The sequence below is a fragment of the Phaseolus vulgaris genome, chromosome 9, assembly GCF_000499845.2.
Source record: "Phaseolus vulgaris cultivar G19833 chromosome 9, P. vulgaris v2.0, whole genome shotgun sequence".
Lineage (NCBI taxonomy): Eukaryota > Viridiplantae > Streptophyta > Magnoliopsida > Fabales > Fabaceae > Phaseolus > Phaseolus vulgaris.
In genome coordinates this window covers 9,715,759-9,735,499 of record NC_023751.2, presented here as the reverse complement: position 1 = coordinate 9,735,499, position 19,741 = coordinate 9,715,759, and the positions used below count along the sequence as shown (strand labels likewise).

Sequence of the window (19,741 nt, the reverse complement as noted above, 5' to 3'; positions counted from 1 at the left end):
TTAAAAGGAGAAACAAACTCACTTATAATAAAGGTTGATTTAAAAAAATTCTTATTTCTAGATTACTTTACTTTCTATAAATATTTTAAGTCAATAATATTTATTGAAAGCAAAACTATTGTAGAAAAAACCGAAAACATCAATAAGTACGTTTTTTAAAAATGCTAAAACATTAGTTAATTTGAAATTGATAGATTATTAACTAATAGACCTTAAATTATTCACTTTTATCATTTAAAATTAAAAACGACAATAAATAACAAGAAATTAATGTAAAACGCATTTAGAAAAATGAATTTTATGTTGAAAAATGATATAAAAAATAATGTTGAAGAAAACTTGAATCTAAAGTTTTGAAATTGAATGAAAAAAGTGATCTAAAAAATGATTAAAAAAAGTAAGAATAAAAGATGTGTTATTAAGAGAAAGTGGGAAAAGAGAGATGAGATGAAGGTGTCGGAAAGCTCCAACTAACGAAGGAAGCAATTTACTTTCACACATAAATGAATACAGTTGGACTGTGTCGTATTAATCTTAAATTAATCCTTTCTCTCTCTCTTACCTTACAAATTTAACACTTTCCCTTTCGCTTTCTTTCTTTCTTTCCTCCTTCTTCTACTTTTACTCCTTCACCTTCTCTCTCTCTCTCTCTCTACAGTGTCAATTTTCTCCGGCGACGTTGTTTCACTCTCTCTCTTGTTGACTTCGCCGATCACCCTCACAACGCAGCCATGGGGCATTGTTGCAGCAAAAACATCGCCGTCAACAACGAGACGGTGCCCGCAGATCACCGCCCCAAGACGCCGCATTACGCGCCGCCGTCTCCACCGCCGGCTTCGGGGAGCTCACTATCCGGCGCGACGCCTGGGAGGAACACACCGGCGCACTCGTTTTCCACGAGCCCCTTCCCGAGCCCTCTCCCGCCCGGAGTGGCGCCGTCGCCAGCGAAGACGCCAGGGAGGAAGTTCCGGTGGCCTCTGCCTCCGCCTTCTCCGGCGAAGCCGATCATGGCGGCGCTGCTGCGGCGGCAGGGGAAGGCGAAGCCGAAGGAAGGACCTATACCGGAGGAGCAAGGGGAGGGTGGCGGTGAGGGAGAGAGGTCGCTGGATAAGAGTTTCGGTTATGGGAAGAATTTTGGGGCGAAGTTCGAGTTGGGGAAGGAAGTTGGTCGAGGGCATTTCGGTCACACTTGTTGGGCCAAAGGGAAGAAGGGTGAACTTAAGGGACAATCCGTTGCTGTAAAAATCATATCCAAAGCTAAGGTGAGAGGGTTTGTTGTGTTTTTGTGATTTTGCTTTTTTGTGATTGTGAAGATCGTGTGATGTTTTTCTTTCTTTACTTGGAGTTGGAGATGGTCTACGTTGACTCTTGGTCAATTCAGGATCAGTTTCTGACTTCTTGCATCACTGTTTTGGGACTGGAATTTCATGTAGCGTGTGATTAGTATTGATTGTTTGTTCTTATTTTTTTGGATTTGGAAACTCAATTTGTTAGTCAGGTCTGCTTCTTGAGAAAGTAGTGTCACGGTACTGATTTTGCATCATTTGTTTGAATTTTCATCCGCGTGTGAATTATGTTCTGTGTGGATATACTGATTGTGTTATGGAATTGGAGCCTACTGAGGTGGTGGTAGCTGAGCACAGGAATTCACAATGGTTTGTTGGAGGTGATCAAGGTTTCTACTTTCTGGTTTGTGGTATTGAAATAACTATTGTTATTGTTATTTCCTAAGCTAGTACCGGGATCAGAAAGGAAAATGCCACGGAGACTTGTTTTATGGGAGAACTTATGAGGTTTGAAAGTAGGGAATAGAAATTAGTCGCTTAAGCGAGTGATTGGTTGCGCTTAGGCACGTGTTTCAATTACTTGGACGTTAGTCAGAGCAAAGCTACAACTCCAAGCTTCTTATTATTTCACCCAATTGATGTGATTTTAATATTTAAAGTTCACATCTAATGCCGAAACAAACAGAAGGTAACTTGTGATGAAAAAGGATGACAAATGATGTTGTTTGTAACCGGGGATTTACCTCTGTATTTCTTGTTGGTTTCTTGGGAACATTACAAAGATTCTTGAGGAAAGGTGGCATAAATGGTTGTATTGTATGTTACGAGACAAGTAAGCAAAAGATGAATTTGCACTTATGTAGTGTGGACAAGTTGTTGGAAAGTGTGGCTTCTGTATAAGTTTTTCTGTATGCGTGGACTGTGACTCATCTATAGATGTTTTACATTTGTTCTGTCAGCGGCCATTAGGCTGTGGTTCAAACGGTAGAGGTTCCAAAGCACACGGATAGAGCAGGTGATATGCACAAGACCTTGTTGCCAAAGTTACTTGCTTGTTTGATAAAAATCATTTTATTTCCCCGGTTAGATCATCTGTAAACATATCTGTGCTTAATTGTAAATTAAAGAATCCATATAGTGAGTCTGATTATTTTTTTTTCTTCCTCCATTATGAGCCAAATTGGAGGATAGCAAATAAGCTTAAAAGGAATGGAAGATGAAGAAGAAAATTAAGATCCTGGACAAAGGGCACAAATAGAAGCTTATTAACTATGGATGGATGATAAGAATTTTATCTTTAGTCCAAGCCCTATGAGGATCAATTGATTTAAAAGTTTTCTTTGAGTTGCTTGGCTTCTTGTAGCTGATTTTTGTAGGAAAAGGACCGGAAAAAGCTGACTCCTTAGTTCTGTACCTTTTCATTATCCTTCCAAACAATCAAATTGGAGTTTGAGAGTAAATAATTGGTGTGGGAAAATCATGTATTGTGATGATACGGTCATAGATTCCATAGTTTGTTTTATGCTATCCATCAACACGAATTAAGACTCAATTTTCAAGCTCTTGCTAATCTTTCCTTATAATTTATGCTTCATAATGGTGGTTAGTTACTGTAAATAACTGATTTTTACATGGCAGATGACTTCAGCCATAGCAATTGAAGATGTGCGGAGGGAGGTGAAAATGTTGAAGGCCTTATCTGGACATAAGAATTTGGTCAAGTTTTATGACGCATTTGAGGATGTCAACAACGTCTACATTGTTATGGAGTACGTGCAGAAAAAAAATATTTGTGAACCTTCCTTTCTGTTCTGCTAGGACTTTATTCATATTTCGTTCACTGCTTCATTTATGTGCATACATTTTTTAAGCTATTGGTTATAAAAGAATTCATCTCAATTACTCGTGATATGAACAGATTTTATAGCTGGTTTGTACAGGTACCTTAAACTGTTGAATTAGACATTTATTCTAACGCAATGTGTTGTTTGTTGTTGTTATTGTTGTCAGATTGTGTGAGGGTGGAGAATTACTTGACAGAATTCTAGATAGGTAAAATTGAAAGGCTGTTTGTCATTTTTAATATCTGTTGATTTTTTTGTCTGTTCAAACTTTCCTTACAGAAGTTTGGTATTGAATAACATGATTATAATTGGATTGGTTTGATATTAATTATTTGTTAAAGAGGTGGGAGATACCCAGAGGATGATGCCAAAGCTATTCTTGTACAAATTCTAGATGTAGTTGCATTTTGTCATCTTCAGGGAGTTGTTCACCGTGATCTAAAACCAGAGGTATGGCATTGTGATGCTTGAATTACTCATTTATTTGATTGTGCTTTTCAATGAGCTATTTTATGATTTTATAGCCACCTCTCTAAAAATTTTTGCTTTGCAGAATTTTCTATTTGTCTCTAAAGACGATGATGCTGTGATGAAAGTTATTGATTTTGGGCTATCTGATTTTGTTAGGCCAGGTAACATGACTAAATCAACCTACTATAGTCAGTCTCAAGTAGTATCCAAGTTGCTCAATTTCTCGTATGTAGTTTTTCTCAATCTTCTTTTGATTATAGTGCACAGGCATGGTCAAATTAAACTGATTTAACCTGCCGGAGAATAACCATGTAATCAATTATAGAATGGTCTTGTGCAATATGGTCAACATTTTGTGAGATATTGACATTACAATGAAGGAATAGTGAGATTTTGCAGTATCACAATTCATTGGTCATAATTTAGAATAGACATCTAAAATTAAATTTCAACACTTGTAATTAATAACTCATCAGGCCTGATATTTTTCTAATAACATTTCACGTGCTTGATACAATTTGTAGTTCCTTGAGAGTAATGATTTTAAATGGCATTTGCTTGATGTAGACATTTTGTACGATATATAGGTTTTTCTCTCTTTAAGTTTTATTGTGGAAATAAAATTTAGATTATATGATCAGAGGTACTAGTAGTGTTGAAAAAGGAGGATCTTATATATCATTGCCATTTATGTTTCTCTTAGATCTTTAATTGGATTTGTTCTCCAAATTTATGACCATATTCCATACAAAGCTAGTTTTTCTCTTAACTTCGGCAGTTTTGATGACTGTCCATTATTTTTTTCATTACCTTAAAACTATTACTGGTTTTGATATAATTCCTCACTGCAATTGATGTTAAATATTTAATTTATGCTTCAGAATGATATTTCAAAACTAGCTTTAAAAGAACTGATTGTTGTCTGGTGTAAAAGTAAAATTACTTTTACATATAAGATAAAATTACCACAGGTACAATATTATTTTATTTTTTGAAGACTCGCAGACGCGAGTTAAGTTCAGTAACTATATACCCTTTTGATCTTATTTCTTTTTTGGGTTGTTTATTTATTGTAACAACTAACTGTTTTAGTCCTTCCAAAATCATTATTCATCTTATGTTGGGTAACATGTGGACAATTATAGGAGAAACCAAACACTTCCAAACTTTGTTAAACTGTGCAAACTCCCACAAAAGGCCATATCTTCAAAATCTAAATGAACATGTTCATGTGGTTAGCATGTACATGTGTACAGGGCTTTATGACTTCTGATTTTTGTAATATTATTTGGCTGCTTAGGTTGAACTCCTCTCCGTAACTTTTTATTTAAATGGAGAGCTTGGAATTTAATATTTGATCACTGAATTTCCTTCTTCAAACTCTGCTATAATTCTAGAAGTTTGTTTGCCGAATGTTTTTCTCTAATTTTCTGGTTTGGACGAGTCTTAGCACATGCTTTAATTCTTGGTTTAGGATTACCTCCAGTGTTCAAATTAAATGGTTTTTCTATTGCCTTAGAATCAGAGTAGTATTTTCTTATTGATTTTTTCACTACCTGCACTGACTTTTAATAAATATGCAGACCAACGCCTGAACGATATTGTTGGCAGTGCATACTATGTTGCACCTGAAGTGCTCCATAGATCTTACAGTGTTGAAGGAGACTTGTGGAGTATTGGGGTTATATCGTACATATTGTTATGTGGGAGTAGACCATTTTGGGCACGCACTGAATCTGGAATTTTCCGGTCTGTGTTACGAGCGAATCCTAACTTTGATGATTCACCTTGGCCATCAATATCACCAGAAGCTAAAGACTTTGTGAAGAGACTTCTGAACAAGGACCACAGAAAAAGGATGACTGCTGCTCAAGCTTTAGGTATGTTTCATTTGAATTTTTTGCCAAACCTTGTTTTACTAAATAAAATGTTGCTCGTCTATGAAATTCCAAAATGTTATTCTATGGTTCCTGCTAATAGAGAGTTTCCTATATACTTTGCAGCTCACCCATGGTTGAGAAATGAAAAGAATCCCATTCCTTTGGATATTTTGATTTACAAGTTAGTAAAGTCATATGTGCGTACCTCACCTTTGAGACGTGCAGCATTGAAGGTAGTCGTCACCTGTTATGCTGCCATTAAAACAAATGAATATTATGTCCTCCCCTCCTTTGGTGGGGATAGGGGGCAATAGGACAAGAGTAATGTTGTCTGTTTTACATCTCCTTATGTCAATACAGGCCCTGGCGAGAGCATTGCCGGAAGATGATCTAATCTACCTTAGAGCACAGTTTAATCTCTTGGAGCCTAAAGATGGCTGCATTTCGCTTGAGAATTTTAGAGTTGTAAGTTCATGGTTTTTGCAATTTTATTCCCTCTTTTTAACTTTAAGGTGTGTTAGTATATTGAATGATATACAAAGCTATTATCTGTTTACTGTATATAATGTAAATATGTTATACTCTACTGTTTGCTACATTAAATTAATCAGCCTTAGGTTAGTCTTTTATTATAGTTTAAACTTTATTGTTGGTTTCGTTTGCTGTTGTTTCAAAATACCTAAACTGAAATATTAAGAAAATACAGGCTCTCATGAAAAATGCAACTGATGCCATGAAGGAATCAAGGGCCCCTGACATTTTAAATCTGGTGAGTATTCTTTGATTTGCAATATAGAAGTATTTTCCTGCTCTCTTCATTATGACATTTTAGTGGCCGCTTTGATCCCAATGTATCGTGTACCAGAATGTCCTGCTCATTAAATAAAATAGGGGCAGGAAGGAATGTATAATTGAATAACTTTGACAGAGCAAAATCAATAGTAGCATCTTGATCAGTGCCACCATTATTTATTCATAATGATATCTGTTTTATTTCTTATGAAAAAGTGCATTGTGTTATTTGCGTGCATTTATTATAATGAATAATCTGAAATGCTTATTCCTTGAAACAAGATGGAGGCACTCTCGTATAAAAAAATGGATTTCGAAGAGTTTTGCGCAGCTGCTATCAGTGTATACCAGCTGGAAGTTCATCAAGAATGGGATAGAATTGCTACCACAGCTTTTGAATATTTTGAGGAGACAGGAAACCGAGTCATTTCTGTTGAGGAGTTGGCTCAGGTTTGCAAATTCTTGTGTTATTTCTGTCTTTTAAGCTGATTAATAACCCACTAAACTTTTGATAATGTTTTCAGGAGATGAGTTTGGGTCCGTCAGCTTATTCTTTAATGGGTGATTGGATCAGAAAATCTGATGGAAAACTCAGCTTGGTCGGATATACAAAGTTTTTGCATGGTGTCACAATGCGTACTTCAAATACAAGACACCGACAGCTAGTATAACCAAAAGGGAGATTCGATTATTATTATTATTGTTATTATTATTATAATTATTATGATAATATTTGTTGAAATTAGTTTGTGTCTTTTTTCTTTCTATAATTTGAATTGAAAGGAAAATGGTACGAAGGGTCTAAGCAATTTTTTGGGGGGGTTTTGGGGAGTGGATAGTGGAAAAACAGAGCTAACATTGTTTTGTTTCTCATGTGATTTGCGGTGCAAAGCAAAATTCTCCTATTTTACTTGTGAGCCAAAAGGCCGCACTTGCTTTCTTGTAAGATTTCGTGTGAATATTAAAGACGCATCTATCTGGGCCAACTTCATCGTATGGTAGCAATGTCGCACTTTGTTTTTGAAGATTGAGGTAGAGATATACGACGGTGAACTTTGGTCAATTTCTTCCATGGCTTGTCAAATAGTGTATTTGGTCCATATCTTCGTTTTAAACGATGTACATTTCTCGTTTTCGTACCAGTAAAATAACGACACAAATGGATTAAAATGTAGTGTTTATTAAAAAATGGTACTCAAAGGGACTAAAATAATTGTGCAGGTATTAGATTGATGAGACTTGTTTAATACATAAGCCGAGGAACAAAGAGTATGAACAGAAAGACAAAAAAACAAGTTAGAATTTGGGAACCCCGGAAAGATAGAGACAAAAAGGAAGTTAACACCTACCGAACTAAAGTTTGTCCCCATTGCAACTGTGACTGGGTCTGATTTGTGATAACTAATAATGTTACGTAATAATTGACTAAGAAAAAAGAATATAAAAAGAAATAGAATGCAGAAGATGACAAGTTGATGAGGGAGAAAATTGGTTTTCCATTGCTGGATGGATTACCGTCTGAATAAGTAAAAAGCTGCTAATTGCAGTAAGGCACTAACCCAGATTGGAATTGGCCAACAAAGATGGACGCAGACTGCTTGAATAAATGTTCACGGGAGATGCCAGACAGCAACTAATTTGGGTAGGTTTATACGGTGCCAATCATAAATGAAAATAATATATTGTTTTTCATAATTTATTAAAACAAGTACCATTAAAATAAAATTACTCATTGGGGCTGCCACTTCTATTCAAGTTTTTAGATTCTAGGGTTGGTTGATGTTATAATAAAATATAAATACAGGGAAATTATGTAATCGTAAAGTTTTAATTTTTATTAATAGAAAATAATTTAATAGATAGCGTTGTTCAGGAACCTTAATGGTAAAGAGTTTCGAATGATGTATGACCTCATCACGTACTTTATCCAAAATTTTCATCGTTAGTTTAATCCCAACCACTTCACGTAGTTATGTATTTTAACGATGAGACTAATCCCAACAGTGAACTTTAGAAAAACAAATTAAATAACAATTATTGATATATAAAACTGTCACGGAAATAAATTACTAAAGTTAGTAAAATTTCAACTGCTAAATTTATTATCAAATTCCAATTATTTTACGTATCAGAAAAACCTAAATCTGTATTTTAAAAGGCTCCCTTTTATTTAGAAAGACGCAACTTTCATAAAATATTATTTTACTCCATATATCACTGTCATCAAATTCTTCAATTCAATAATGATACAAGAATGCTTATTTAAAATTTTGCAACACATACTTAACGCGGAAGTTCAATATTCACGTATGAACATTTGGCAAGGATATAAGTAACTTAATTTGTGGCGATTAAAAAAGTTTTGAAGCATGTAACAAGTGTAAACATTTGATTTGCAAGTATGAACGAGAGAAAAGGGATAGAAATGTTTGGCTGGCTTATGCTCTTTGAAATAAAGACATTTAATTTAAAAAATAAAGCCAACCAAATGTGATGACTTTGGAAAGGAATTGGTGAATACCCACAACCTCAAAACCCGATTAGCCTTAAAAAGTATTTTAAAAAAGTTCAAAGTCAAGATCGCCCACATTCATAGGAAAATAAATATGATTATTAGGATTGCTGACCCCAATTAATCCCCGTTTGATTTGTTTGACAGCTTAAGAATAGAATGTGCAAGTACACCACTTTGCTTTCTGACGCCAAAAGACAAAAACTTTATATAATCATGTTCTTTGATAAAATTATCTTATACACTCCTATCAAAATCCATTTGTTCTCCTTCAATTTTGTGATCAAGTAATGGGAAGTGTGCACGCCAAATCTCTTTAACCTAAAACGCTCACCAAACTTGGTTTGCAATTCCTAATCACCCCACAAGCCACTTCATATATACTCGATTACAAGTCAGAAAAAGGAAACCTCATCATTATTAATTCCATCTTAAAAATGAAGACCTTAAATTTTGTTCATGGGCCCTCTCATAACCCATGTCCTCTTTCAGCCACAATAATAATTATGAGATAAATAAACCAGATCTCAGGCTTTCTAAGTTGATATAAAGAATTAATGAAAGAATATGAAAAAAAAGAAAAAGTCTACGCAAACTCATCTTTGTTCCATATTCCAACCGTGTCTTTCACGCTTCCTACGTCCAACAAACCAACAGCTATATGCTTTCTTTTCTCTCTTTTTTTAATGAAAAATAATGATTAAGGGCATCTCTATCTATCTCTACTTCAATTCAATTTACTTCGTTCACATTATACGTAAGATTGAGAGAACAAAGAGAGAATGATGTATACTACCGATCACATTATATATATATATATTGTCATTTAATTTTCCAACGATTAAAGAAATGTAGCAAAAACAAAAAATCATGCAAATTGAGATCCAATATTTTCGTCGTTGTCACATCATTAAACCAACACCACATTCTGGTGTTGCGGAGAATCGGAAAACAATAACAAAAACAAAAAATAAACAAGAGATGTACACGATTTTAATTAATGTTGGTGGAGTAATTAATTGACAGAATCAAACTTTGAAGCACCAAGCATGGTGATGGTGGAGGCAGTTCTCCCTGTCGATGATGCCTTGGACGGTGCGGAAGTGCTCGACGTGGCAAGGGATGGTGATGGGGCCTTTCTGCTGGAACCCGTATTCATCTTCAGCTTCTTTCAGCAACTTCATGAACAGTGGGTGGTTCATGTACATGACCGGAACCACAAACCTCTGTTGCTCCTCCCCTTGCCCTACCAAGATCGCCAAACACCCTTTCGGCACGTCCTTCGGGTCCTTCTTCTCCTGGTGGTGAAAGTGGAGGTGAGGAATGTGCAAGTGAAAGCTTATGTGGTAATGATGATGGTGGTGGTGTTGTTTTGGAGTGGTATGATGATCGGTGAGGATCCCCATATGGAGAAAGAAAGTAACGAAGGCAGCGGAAAAAAGGTAAAAGAAAAAGAGCAAGAGCAAAAGCGAAGGTTGAGTTAGAGAGGGGGATGAAGGTTATAAGAAAACGAGTGAGAAAGGCCAGGGATCAGAGGATGATATGGCGAGGTTGAAGAGAGTGAGGGAAGAGTCGGTGAGAGATCTTGGGATGTTGCTCATGATAAATGGAAGCAAAAGAATACCCACATAACAATGAAACGTATGGAAAAATGAGAAGGAAGAGGATGAGGAAGAGGTGTATATATATGTGCGGGAGGGTGAGGGTTTATTGATTTGAATGTGAATGTGTGAGGGAGAGCGTTGTGGTGGGCCAGGATGGTTCTAGGGTTTGCTTACTGTGTACACAAAGATTTGTTTTGTTGTATATATCTAGATTGAGAGAGAGAGAGGGAACCCAAAGCTTAGGAGAGTAATATATCTTTTTCTTGATTAGATGATAGGGAGAGTGAAGGTGAGTAAATTTGATTGGATGGTAATGTGGCTAGTTAGGGCAAGGTAAGGATATATTCTGTGTGATTAAAGTAAAAGGAAATTGGTTGTTTGTTTTTGAAATTTGATTTGATTCACAGCTGGAAGTTTGAAGGCTTGGCATGGTGAATGTAGATAAGAAACACGCACAAGAGTTCTGAATTTTGTTGTTATTGTGACGATAAATAGTAACTCAGATTTCAAATATGGATAGTTTATGATCCGATTGACTTGGTTTATAGCGAAGACTTTGCATTGGATAGAATGATGAAGGAATGAAGAAATGAAGGAATGAGTATTGAGGAAGAAGCCACTCTGCGCCACACGTCACACTTATTCGCGATGCAAGGGGACCCTTCCAACTTCTTCCACTTAATAAATCCGTTTCGGTGTTCTTGACTTTTTCTTTTTTAATTAATCAAAAAATTATTATCAACGCATATCTCTCTCTCTCTCTCACTCTCTCTCTCTCTCTCTCTCTCTCTCTCTCTCTATATATATATATATATATATATATATATATAAATTTTCAATATATTAGTTAAACCATGGTGTACGTATATAGATAAACAGTTAAACTATCGTATATATATAGAAGATTATTTTTAAGTACGAACTTTTTTTTTAAAGTGGTTGAAATAAAATTCAAAATAGAATAAGATTGAAATTGTGAGTGCTTAGAGGAAAAGATAAAAAAATATGATAGTAAGATATAGTTGATAGTATTTTTTTTTTTGTTACTGATTATTAAGAGTAAATAGTGTATATAAATCTCAAAAGGATAAAAGAAAGAATATTGAGGTGACCCCAAAAGGATATAGAATATTGAAAAGGTCTAATTGATTGAATGGAAAAAGCTAAGTCTTACTTTTTTTAAATTATATATTTTTATTTTTAGTATAAAATTAAAATTACTTTAATAATTTTATAAAAATGACTAAATAAATTTCTTTACTTTTAAAATGATTTTTAGAGGTTGGTTTGATATACGTAAAAATTTGGTCCAGCTTGCAAGTATATATATATATATATATATATATATATATATATATATATTTTATAATTCAACAATACAATAAATATAGAAATATGTATATTACACTTTATAAGAAACAATTTTGCTTGTTTACATTATATAATCAAATTTTCAAGGCTTAATTTAACATGTTATAAAAAAAGCTCTATTTAACATTTATGAAAATTTAAATACATAATCTGTAATATGTGACAAGACATTGAATTTAAATAAATTCATCTTTCACTAACTTTAAAAATTTATATTATTAAATACTATTGTACTACATAAAACTAATAGGTCTAGCTGATAAATCATTCGAGACCTTACATATCCGAGTATATCTCGATCATCTAAAATATCATCTTACTTAAACATGTTTTAAGACAATTATATCGTACTCATTGTCAAAGTAATACAAGGAAGCAATGAGTAAGAATTTGTTTTCAAGAGTCAGAAAGGAATGTAAATGTAAATGTGAATTTACTCCAGTTTGCTGATGATATACTCTTTTTGTTTACAAATCTAGGGTGTGTTTGCTTCCAAGTGGGAGAAGGGAGAGAGTGTTTTTTGTGTTTGTTTCCATGGTTTTGAGGGTGGGGGAGTGGATGAGGGAGAGGGTGGAGAGTTTTTTCCATTCTTCACAAAATGAAGAGATTTGTGGAGATTTATGTAGGATAGTTATATTTTACTAAAACACCCTTATTCATGTACTTTATTACAATATAAAAAATTAAATATTACATAAATTTATTTATAATTTTAAAAATATTTAATTATACTATTAATGACAACATTCAATTTTATATAATGAAAATAATAAAATAAAATAAAAATTATAATATTAACAAAATATATATAGTATATAAAATAATAAAAGAATATAATAATAAATATTAATAATTTTATTTTAATTTAACACAAAAATATTTTTCTATTATATTTTTTAATAAATAAGTAATTTTAAATATTATATATTAGAAAAATTTAATTAATTCAAACCAAAAAAAATCATAATTCATTATTCAAATATTTTTTAATAACAAGGATAAATTTTTAAACCTATTTATAATATCAACAATATATATATATATATATATTTATATAAAGTAACAAATGAATATAATAATAAATATTATTTTAATAAATTTTAATGTACTTAATAAATTTATTTAAATTTAACAAAAATATTTTTTATTATATTTTTTAATTTTTTATTAATAAATATAATTAAAAATATTTAATTAATTCAAACATACCCAAAAAATCATAATTCAATATTCAAATATTTTTTAATAACAAGGATAAATTTGTAAACTTACAATAAACCATTATCACAAATCCACTCTATCATCCCTCAATACAAACAACCTCACATATCCTCACACATCCTCTCTAATCCTCACAAATCCACTCCCTCCCCTCCTTACAAATCCCCTCCTCAATCCAAACAGAGCCCTAATGTGCAAAATATTATGGCTATTAAGGCTATGTTAAGATGTTTCGAATTAGGTTTTGGCCTTAAGGTAAACATCCACAAGAGTAAAATAAGTGCACTTGGAGTTGACAAAAACTTGGTAAATATGTACTCTGAAATACTCCATTGTTGCTTAATGGAATTACCTTTCACTTACTTAGGTCTACCTATAGGTGGTAATCCATTTAGGTGTTCCTTTTGGGAGCTCGTGCTATCAAAGATCAGAAAGAAACTTTCGGTGTGGAAAGGTAGAAACCTATCCTTCACAGGAAAAGTTTGTCTTATAAAGTTTGTCATTAATGTCATACTTATGTTCTTCTTATCCATGTTTAGAGCCTCGACAGGAGTTTGCAAGGGAATCACAAATTTATAGAGAAACTTTATGTGGGACTGGGTGTAGAAGGGAGAAAAATCACTTGGAATAGCTGGGAGAACATCTGTAATTTTTTTGGGTAAGATAACTTTTTCTGCTTTGTAAGTTGTGAAATTGGCGAAGCAATTTTGCAATCATGATTATGCAACAATTATGTGGAAAGAATCAATATGCCTCTTAGTCTAGGAAGGGGAAGATTTTCCTTTCTAGTGCAGGTTTTGCAAGAAGAAAGTGTTGTTTTGTTTTTTTAGTTATGATGCTAAATAGGTAGCTGGTGGAAAATGTAGACCTGTGAGGAGGATTTGTAAGTGCAGGTTGTGAGAAGTAGCCATCAAAAGGAAAGTTATGCAGTTTGGAAGGAAGAACCACATCAGTTCAAGTTTTGTCAGGAGGTTCCTCTCAGAAAGTGCTACTTGGAAGATGTTACAAGGCTGCTGCATAAGGCCACAAAGCAAATCCCTGTTTGATGAACTAAGCAAAGTGTTTCCTTTTATCATTCCTTGTTCAATATGGCTAGATATATTGTAATGTTTTGAGGTCTTGGAACACTTTGTAATACTGTTTTGAGTTTTTTTGGACTGCATGATTGGTGTGGGGATTATACTAAGATCCTACTGTATAATGGTTGGAGCACCCCTAAAGTGTTCCTTTTTAATTTTATTAATTTTTTAAAAAACCATGTGATATATGTGCTAATCTAAGTCCATTGACGTGAAAGTTCAATACAAATCTGTAAATAAGTTGATCACAACTACAATATTTATTACCTCTGACTTCCAAAAAACTAACTTGAACATCAAAAAATCTTTTGCATATACACCTTCTACTGAGGTCGAGACATACCAACACTCTACATCAGCACGAGATCGAGACCGTGACCAAGCTATAGTAAAGAAAAAGATAACGTCTTCTCGATCCATACAAAAAATAGTTATACAAATAATAAATTTGTACTAGAGTTTTTATGTAAATTAACATTTAAAAGGATAATTTAAAAAATAATATATTTTTAACAACAACAAATGTTTATTTATATAGATATACTAAAACACTTTTAAATAACAAAGTTTTTTTTTTTTTTTTATAAAAACTTTCATATTAGGTATCACTATGCAACTTGACATCTCAACTATGATGACACCTCAAGTAATAACAATCATCTGTCATCACATGAAAAAAATATTATTAAAAAAAAATACAAAAATATGGGGGGACTAGACCAAACTCATATGTTAACAAAAACGATACATAGGTAGACTATACCTATTCATAGATAATTATAAGAACAAACTAGATGGAAGTCTATTATACCAATGAAATGATTCTCTTCGAATAAATCCTAAATTAGCCAACTTATCAGCACATGCATTTCCTTCATGAAAAATATGAGTAACCCTAAATCTGATTTTTCCACGGTAATTAAGACAAATATTCCATCGATTACGAAGCATCCACGGAACATTAGTCCTAGCAGTAAACACAGCACAAATCAAGGCAGAATCACATTTAAGCTAGACATTAGTAAACACCATCTTTTGAGCTTCCACCATAGCATATATAATTCCATAAAACTCAGCAATCATAGCAAGTTTGAACTTCAAGAAACATAAAGAAAACACCAATAAACTCCCCCCATACTCCCACAAAAAATACCTCCTCAAGTAGCAATACTAGGATACCCCTTAGCAGCCCCATCAATGTTAATTTTAACTCAGCCTGGTGAAGGAAACTCCCATCTAACAGGAATAGGACGAAGAACTTTACCACTACGAGTATTAATACCAAAAAACTTAATCACGTTGAAATCCAATATATCATTCTTCATTGAAACTTTAGATGAATTTTCCACTAGACAAGTTAAATCTTTAATTACCAGAATAACCCTATAAACCTCATTCTTATCCTAAAATCTAGCATAATTCCTTGTACGCCATATCATCCAAATAGAAAAAGTTATCACAACAAGCTTAATCAATTTAATCAAAGGACTACCATCACTCTTAATAAAAGAAAGAAGATCATCCTTATTAGAGAAATGAGAAGTAAGAAAAATCTGCAAAACCCAACTCCAAATATGCAAAGCATTAGAGCATTCAAAAAATAAATGTTGAATAGATTCCTCATGCTTTTCACAAAGCGTACACATAGAACATATATGCAAACCTTTATTCTAAATATGCTGATATGTAGAAAGCTACCCATGAAATTTTTTCTAGAGTACTAGAGTTTTGGAAGGCGGAATAGATGAAGACCAAATGAATTTACCCCAACCATAGGGAACTCTTGGTTCCAAGAAAAAATTCCTAGCCGATTTAAGAGTGAAACAACCATACTCATCTAGAATCCAATTAGGAATATCCTTTTCCTCCCTAACCATAATATGATTAAAAAAATGAGGCATCTGCTATAAAGACAAGGGAATATTCCAATCACTACCTGTCCAAAACTGAGAGACTGTATACAGAATGCTAGCACCATCAGATAACCCTACAATATTTGTTAAAGAAGTAGTAGAACACCATTTATCATTCCAGAAATTAATAAAAATACTTGTACCAACAGTCCAGGAAGTATAATAAAGTATAATGGAATAAAAATGCTTAATTTCATGCCAAAGAGATGAGGATCCTTAAACCATTCTAAAATCATATTTTGATTTAAGAACCTTGACTTTCAAGAGAAAAGACCAAGGCATGTTGCTATAAGCAAAGTTCCAAGCAAGCTTAAGAAGATATGCATTATTTTCATGACGATGATTAATAATCTTCAAACCTCCATTCTCAAGAGGAGAACAAATCGTATCACAATTCACAGTGACTATGCCTTTTTTCAGAATATCACAAGTCCAAATAAAATTTCGACACCACAATTCAACTTGGATAAAAAGTGAAATAGGTCATTTATACATATTAAAGTTGTAAGCTAGAAATCCAATAATCACCGCATTAACCAACTGAATCCGACCCATCATACTAATAAAAACCTTTATCTAAATTTCTTCTTCTATTTTTACTTATAGCTTGTGTATGATATAGATACATCATATAAGTGTTTGTCAAAAGATTTTACTTATTTTCACCATAATATAAAAAAAAACTCAAGTTAAGTGGGATAATTATGAATAATAAAACTATCTATATTACAAAATGGACTTTAAGCCTAACTCAACCCCATAAAACCGGCTCATGAGGTTGAGGTTTGCACCCACTTATATACAATGAAAGACTCTAATCTCTAGTCGATGTGGGATCTCCAACACCCCCCCTCACGCCGAGACTGCCAACTCGTGCGTGGGACTATATATTATGAGTGGTCTGATAACGGCCCGATAGCAGGTGGCCTGATAAGCCCAACAAATACTCGCTAGGATAGGCTCGAAATGGCTTTGATACCATATTACAAAGTGGGTTTTAAGACTAACTCAACCCCATAAAACCGACTCATGGGGTTGAGGTTTGCACCCACTTATATACAACGAAAGACTCTAATCTTTTTTTTTTTTTTAAATCTTCTCACTCAAAATAAAATTCTAAAATAAAAACATATTCTCAAATATATGTTTGTTGCATAACAAACTTACAAAACATGTAAACTCTAAACCTTAAAGTCTAAATCCTAAACCCTAAACCCTAAAACCTAAAACCTAAAACATAAATTCTAAATCATAAATTAAGAGTAAACACCATTCAATCTACTGTCTGCCTCTCTGGAGGGATGGAGATAGAAAAGAATCCAGACTAGTATCTAGATGCAGAAACATTGTCTAAAAGAACTAAACTTGGAGGAGAGTAACCTATATAAAAACTTGGATGAGAATAATCTATGTCAAGATCTTCAAAATTCCTAGTAACATTATCGGTAAGGACAACAGAAGTTCCATGACTTATATCTAAAGAACGAATCGAGTATATTCCGTTGAATTCCACACCAAACAACAACATACTGTCATTTCTGTGAAATAAGAGAAAAGGAAATCCTACATCCTCATGAATGTCAGGATTAAAGCCAAACAAAGTTGAAGAGATATAATCCTCGTCACAATTAAAGGTGAAGATTTGATTCCAAGATTCAGTTATCCCATATCTATCCATCACCCATACATCAACGGTACAATAGTTCTCCTCTGAAGAAATCAAAGAGTACACTGTCAAGGGTTTAGTACTATTTTGAACAACAAATACCCCAAATTCCCTGTTTGGATAGTCGTCATCAGAATAATAAAGAGCGCTCGTTAAACTATCAGGAAGTAAAAGCTCCCGAAAAACTTCAGCTTTTGGATCAAATGTCAAAATGAAATAATACCATGCCTTTCGAGGCATTTCATTGAACCCCAATGCAAAATTCCATTGTAAACCACACCATTATAAGTAGTCATAGTACAAAGTGAACAATCAGGAATTTTCAAAGATCTCCAATCATTTTCTTTATAAGTATAGACTCAAGCACTGTGCGGAGGTTAGGGCTCATCGGTTCCATCATCATTACGATTATGACAGTTAGAGTAAGAGCAATACTTCTCATCTGAATCAATTTTAACAAATAAATAATCGGATAATCCACGACTAATAAAGCCGTAAGAGTAGATGGATTTATCTTCATGTGAGGGAAGATCAAAACAATAACGAATCATTGGATTGATGAAGCAAATATCACCATCCTTTTTCATGAATATAATACCATTACATATACCCATAATGCTGCTACCAAAATCGATAATATCGATAAAGTTGTTGTCAAGACTACGATGCGACAACATCAAGTTGTTTTGTAACAGAGTTAGATGATCGTCATCCTGGCAGAGATAGGTGATGGAGGATGGCAGAAGGAGAAAAAAGTTGTTGCGAGACTTGCTATGATGTGTAGAGATAAAATCCGATGAAATGAGTAAGGAACAGTGTAAACGGGAAAGAACCATGAATCTCACTATTACCTTACATGGAAGGTATGAAAATATCTCCAGTTATGGGATTGAGTTAGGCTTAAAGTCCACTTTGTAATATGGTATCAAAGCCATTTCGAGCCTATTCTAGCGAGTATTTGTTGAGCTTATCAGGCCACCCGCTATTGGGCCGCTATCGGACCACCCATAATATATAGTCCCACGCATGAGTTGACAGTCTCGACGTGAGGGGTGTGTGTTGGAGATCCCACATCGACTAGAGATTAGAGCCTTTCATTGTATATAAATGGGTGCAAACCTCAACCTCATGAGCCGATTTTATGGGGTTGAGTTTGGCTTAAAGTCCACTTTGTAATATGGTATCAGAGTCATTTCGAGTCTATCAACGAGTGTTTGTGTTGGGCCTATCGTGCCACCCGCTATCGGACCACTATCGGACCACCCATAATATATAGTCCCACGCACAAGTTGGTAGTTTCGACGTGAGGGGGTGTGTTGGAGATAAGTGGGTGCTAACCTCAACCTTATTGAGTCGGTTCTATGAGGTTTCATTATATATATATATACTTCCTATCCATATTTTCAAGTAATTAATATAATAAATTGAAATTTGACTAACTGATTTACTTTGAAAGGAACAATTTCAGTCGTTTGGAGAGAAAAAAAAGGACTTAGGTATATGATTAGGTTAACTAATATTGAATTCAAATAGTGAGTAATTTGATGCCAGCTTTTACAAAATAAAATAAAATAATAGTCTATACGTTGGGGTTTTTTTTTTTTAAATTGTAGAAAAAGGTCATAATATATATAGAGAGTTGTTAATATATATGCATCCACCCAAAAACTAAAACGTGTACTTTTTGTTAGAAAAAAAATCATTTTAATTTATTTAAACCAGCATAAATTAAAAATAACTATATAATTTATTTATTTTATTTTCTTATAACTTTCATTATGAAAGACTAAGATTTATTATAAAAGAATGGAAGTGGAAACAATAGTTCCACTCTTTTGAAGACAATCCTTTTCAAGATACAAAACATACGAGTACTTCTTTTAGTGAAAAATTCAAATATCGATTTACCATAATGCTAAATGAATCGATTTTATACCAACATCCACCCATTAAAATCATTTATGCTAATTTTATTGATCTTTATAATCATAGAAGTAATACCAATAAGAGAATACTTTTGAACACATACTTTATTATTAGATAAACATTTATTAAATACAACAAAACTTGGGGGAGAGACTTAAAGAGAAGTGAGACCTACT

General features: G+C 33.5%; 2 protein-coding genes across 4 annotated transcripts; one reads left to right on the top strand and one right to left on the bottom strand.

Annotated features, from left to right (window-relative positions):
* Positions 1 to 433: 433 nt before the first annotated feature.
* LOC137821059 (CDPK-related kinase 4-like) lies at positions 434 to 7,259 on the top strand. Of its 3 annotated transcripts, none has more exons than XM_068625476.1 (11): positions 434 to 1,262; positions 2,925 to 3,055; positions 3,297 to 3,338; positions 3,472 to 3,580; positions 3,684 to 3,762; positions 5,185 to 5,481; positions 5,605 to 5,714; positions 5,842 to 5,946; positions 6,188 to 6,250; positions 6,556 to 6,723; positions 6,798 to 7,259. In XM_068625476.1, exons 1-11 carry the CDS (start codon positions 732 to 734, stop codon positions 6,942 to 6,944), a joined length of 1,782 nt encoding a protein of 593 aa, XP_068481577.1. In that variant the 5' UTR covers positions 434 to 731; the 3' UTR covers positions 6,945 to 7,259. The 3 variants fall into 3 exon arrangements, with proteins under 3 accessions (XP_068481577.1, XP_068481576.1, XP_068481578.1); XM_068625477.1 differs by lacking the exon at positions 434 to 1,262 and adding an exon at positions 1,495 to 2,301; XM_068625475.1 differs by having other exon boundaries at positions 590 to 1,262; positions 5,185 to 5,714.
* A 2,394-nt stretch (positions 7,260 to 9,653) lies between these two features.
* Positions 9,654 to 10,465, bottom strand: LOC137821946 (auxin-responsive protein SAUR32). The gene has a single exon (XM_068626764.1). The coding sequence runs from the start codon at positions 10,189 to 10,191 to the stop codon at positions 9,814 to 9,816; it is 378 nt and encodes a 125-aa protein (XP_068482865.1). The 5' UTR covers positions 10,192 to 10,465; the 3' UTR covers positions 9,654 to 9,813.
* Between the last annotated feature and the right edge of the window lie 9,276 nt (positions 10,466 to 19,741).

Excerpts from the sequence above, each read along its gene's own strand:
- LOC137821059 (XM_068625475.1), top strand. The coding sequence starts at position 732 with ATGGGGCATTGTTGCAGCAAAAACATCGCCGTCAACAACGAGACGGTG. Across the intron at positions 1,263-2,924 it reads AAATCATATCCAAAGCTAAG|ATGACTTCAGCCATAGCAAT; the intron begins GTGAGAGGGTTT and ends TTTACATGGCAG. Across the intron at positions 6,251-6,555 it reads CCCCTGACATTTTAAATCTG|ATGGAGGCACTCTCGTATAA; the intron begins GTGAGTATTCTT and ends CCTTGAAACAAG.
- LOC137821946 (XM_068626764.1), bottom strand. The coding sequence starts at position 10,191 with ATGGGGATCCTCACCGATCATCATACCACTCCAAAACAACACCACCAC.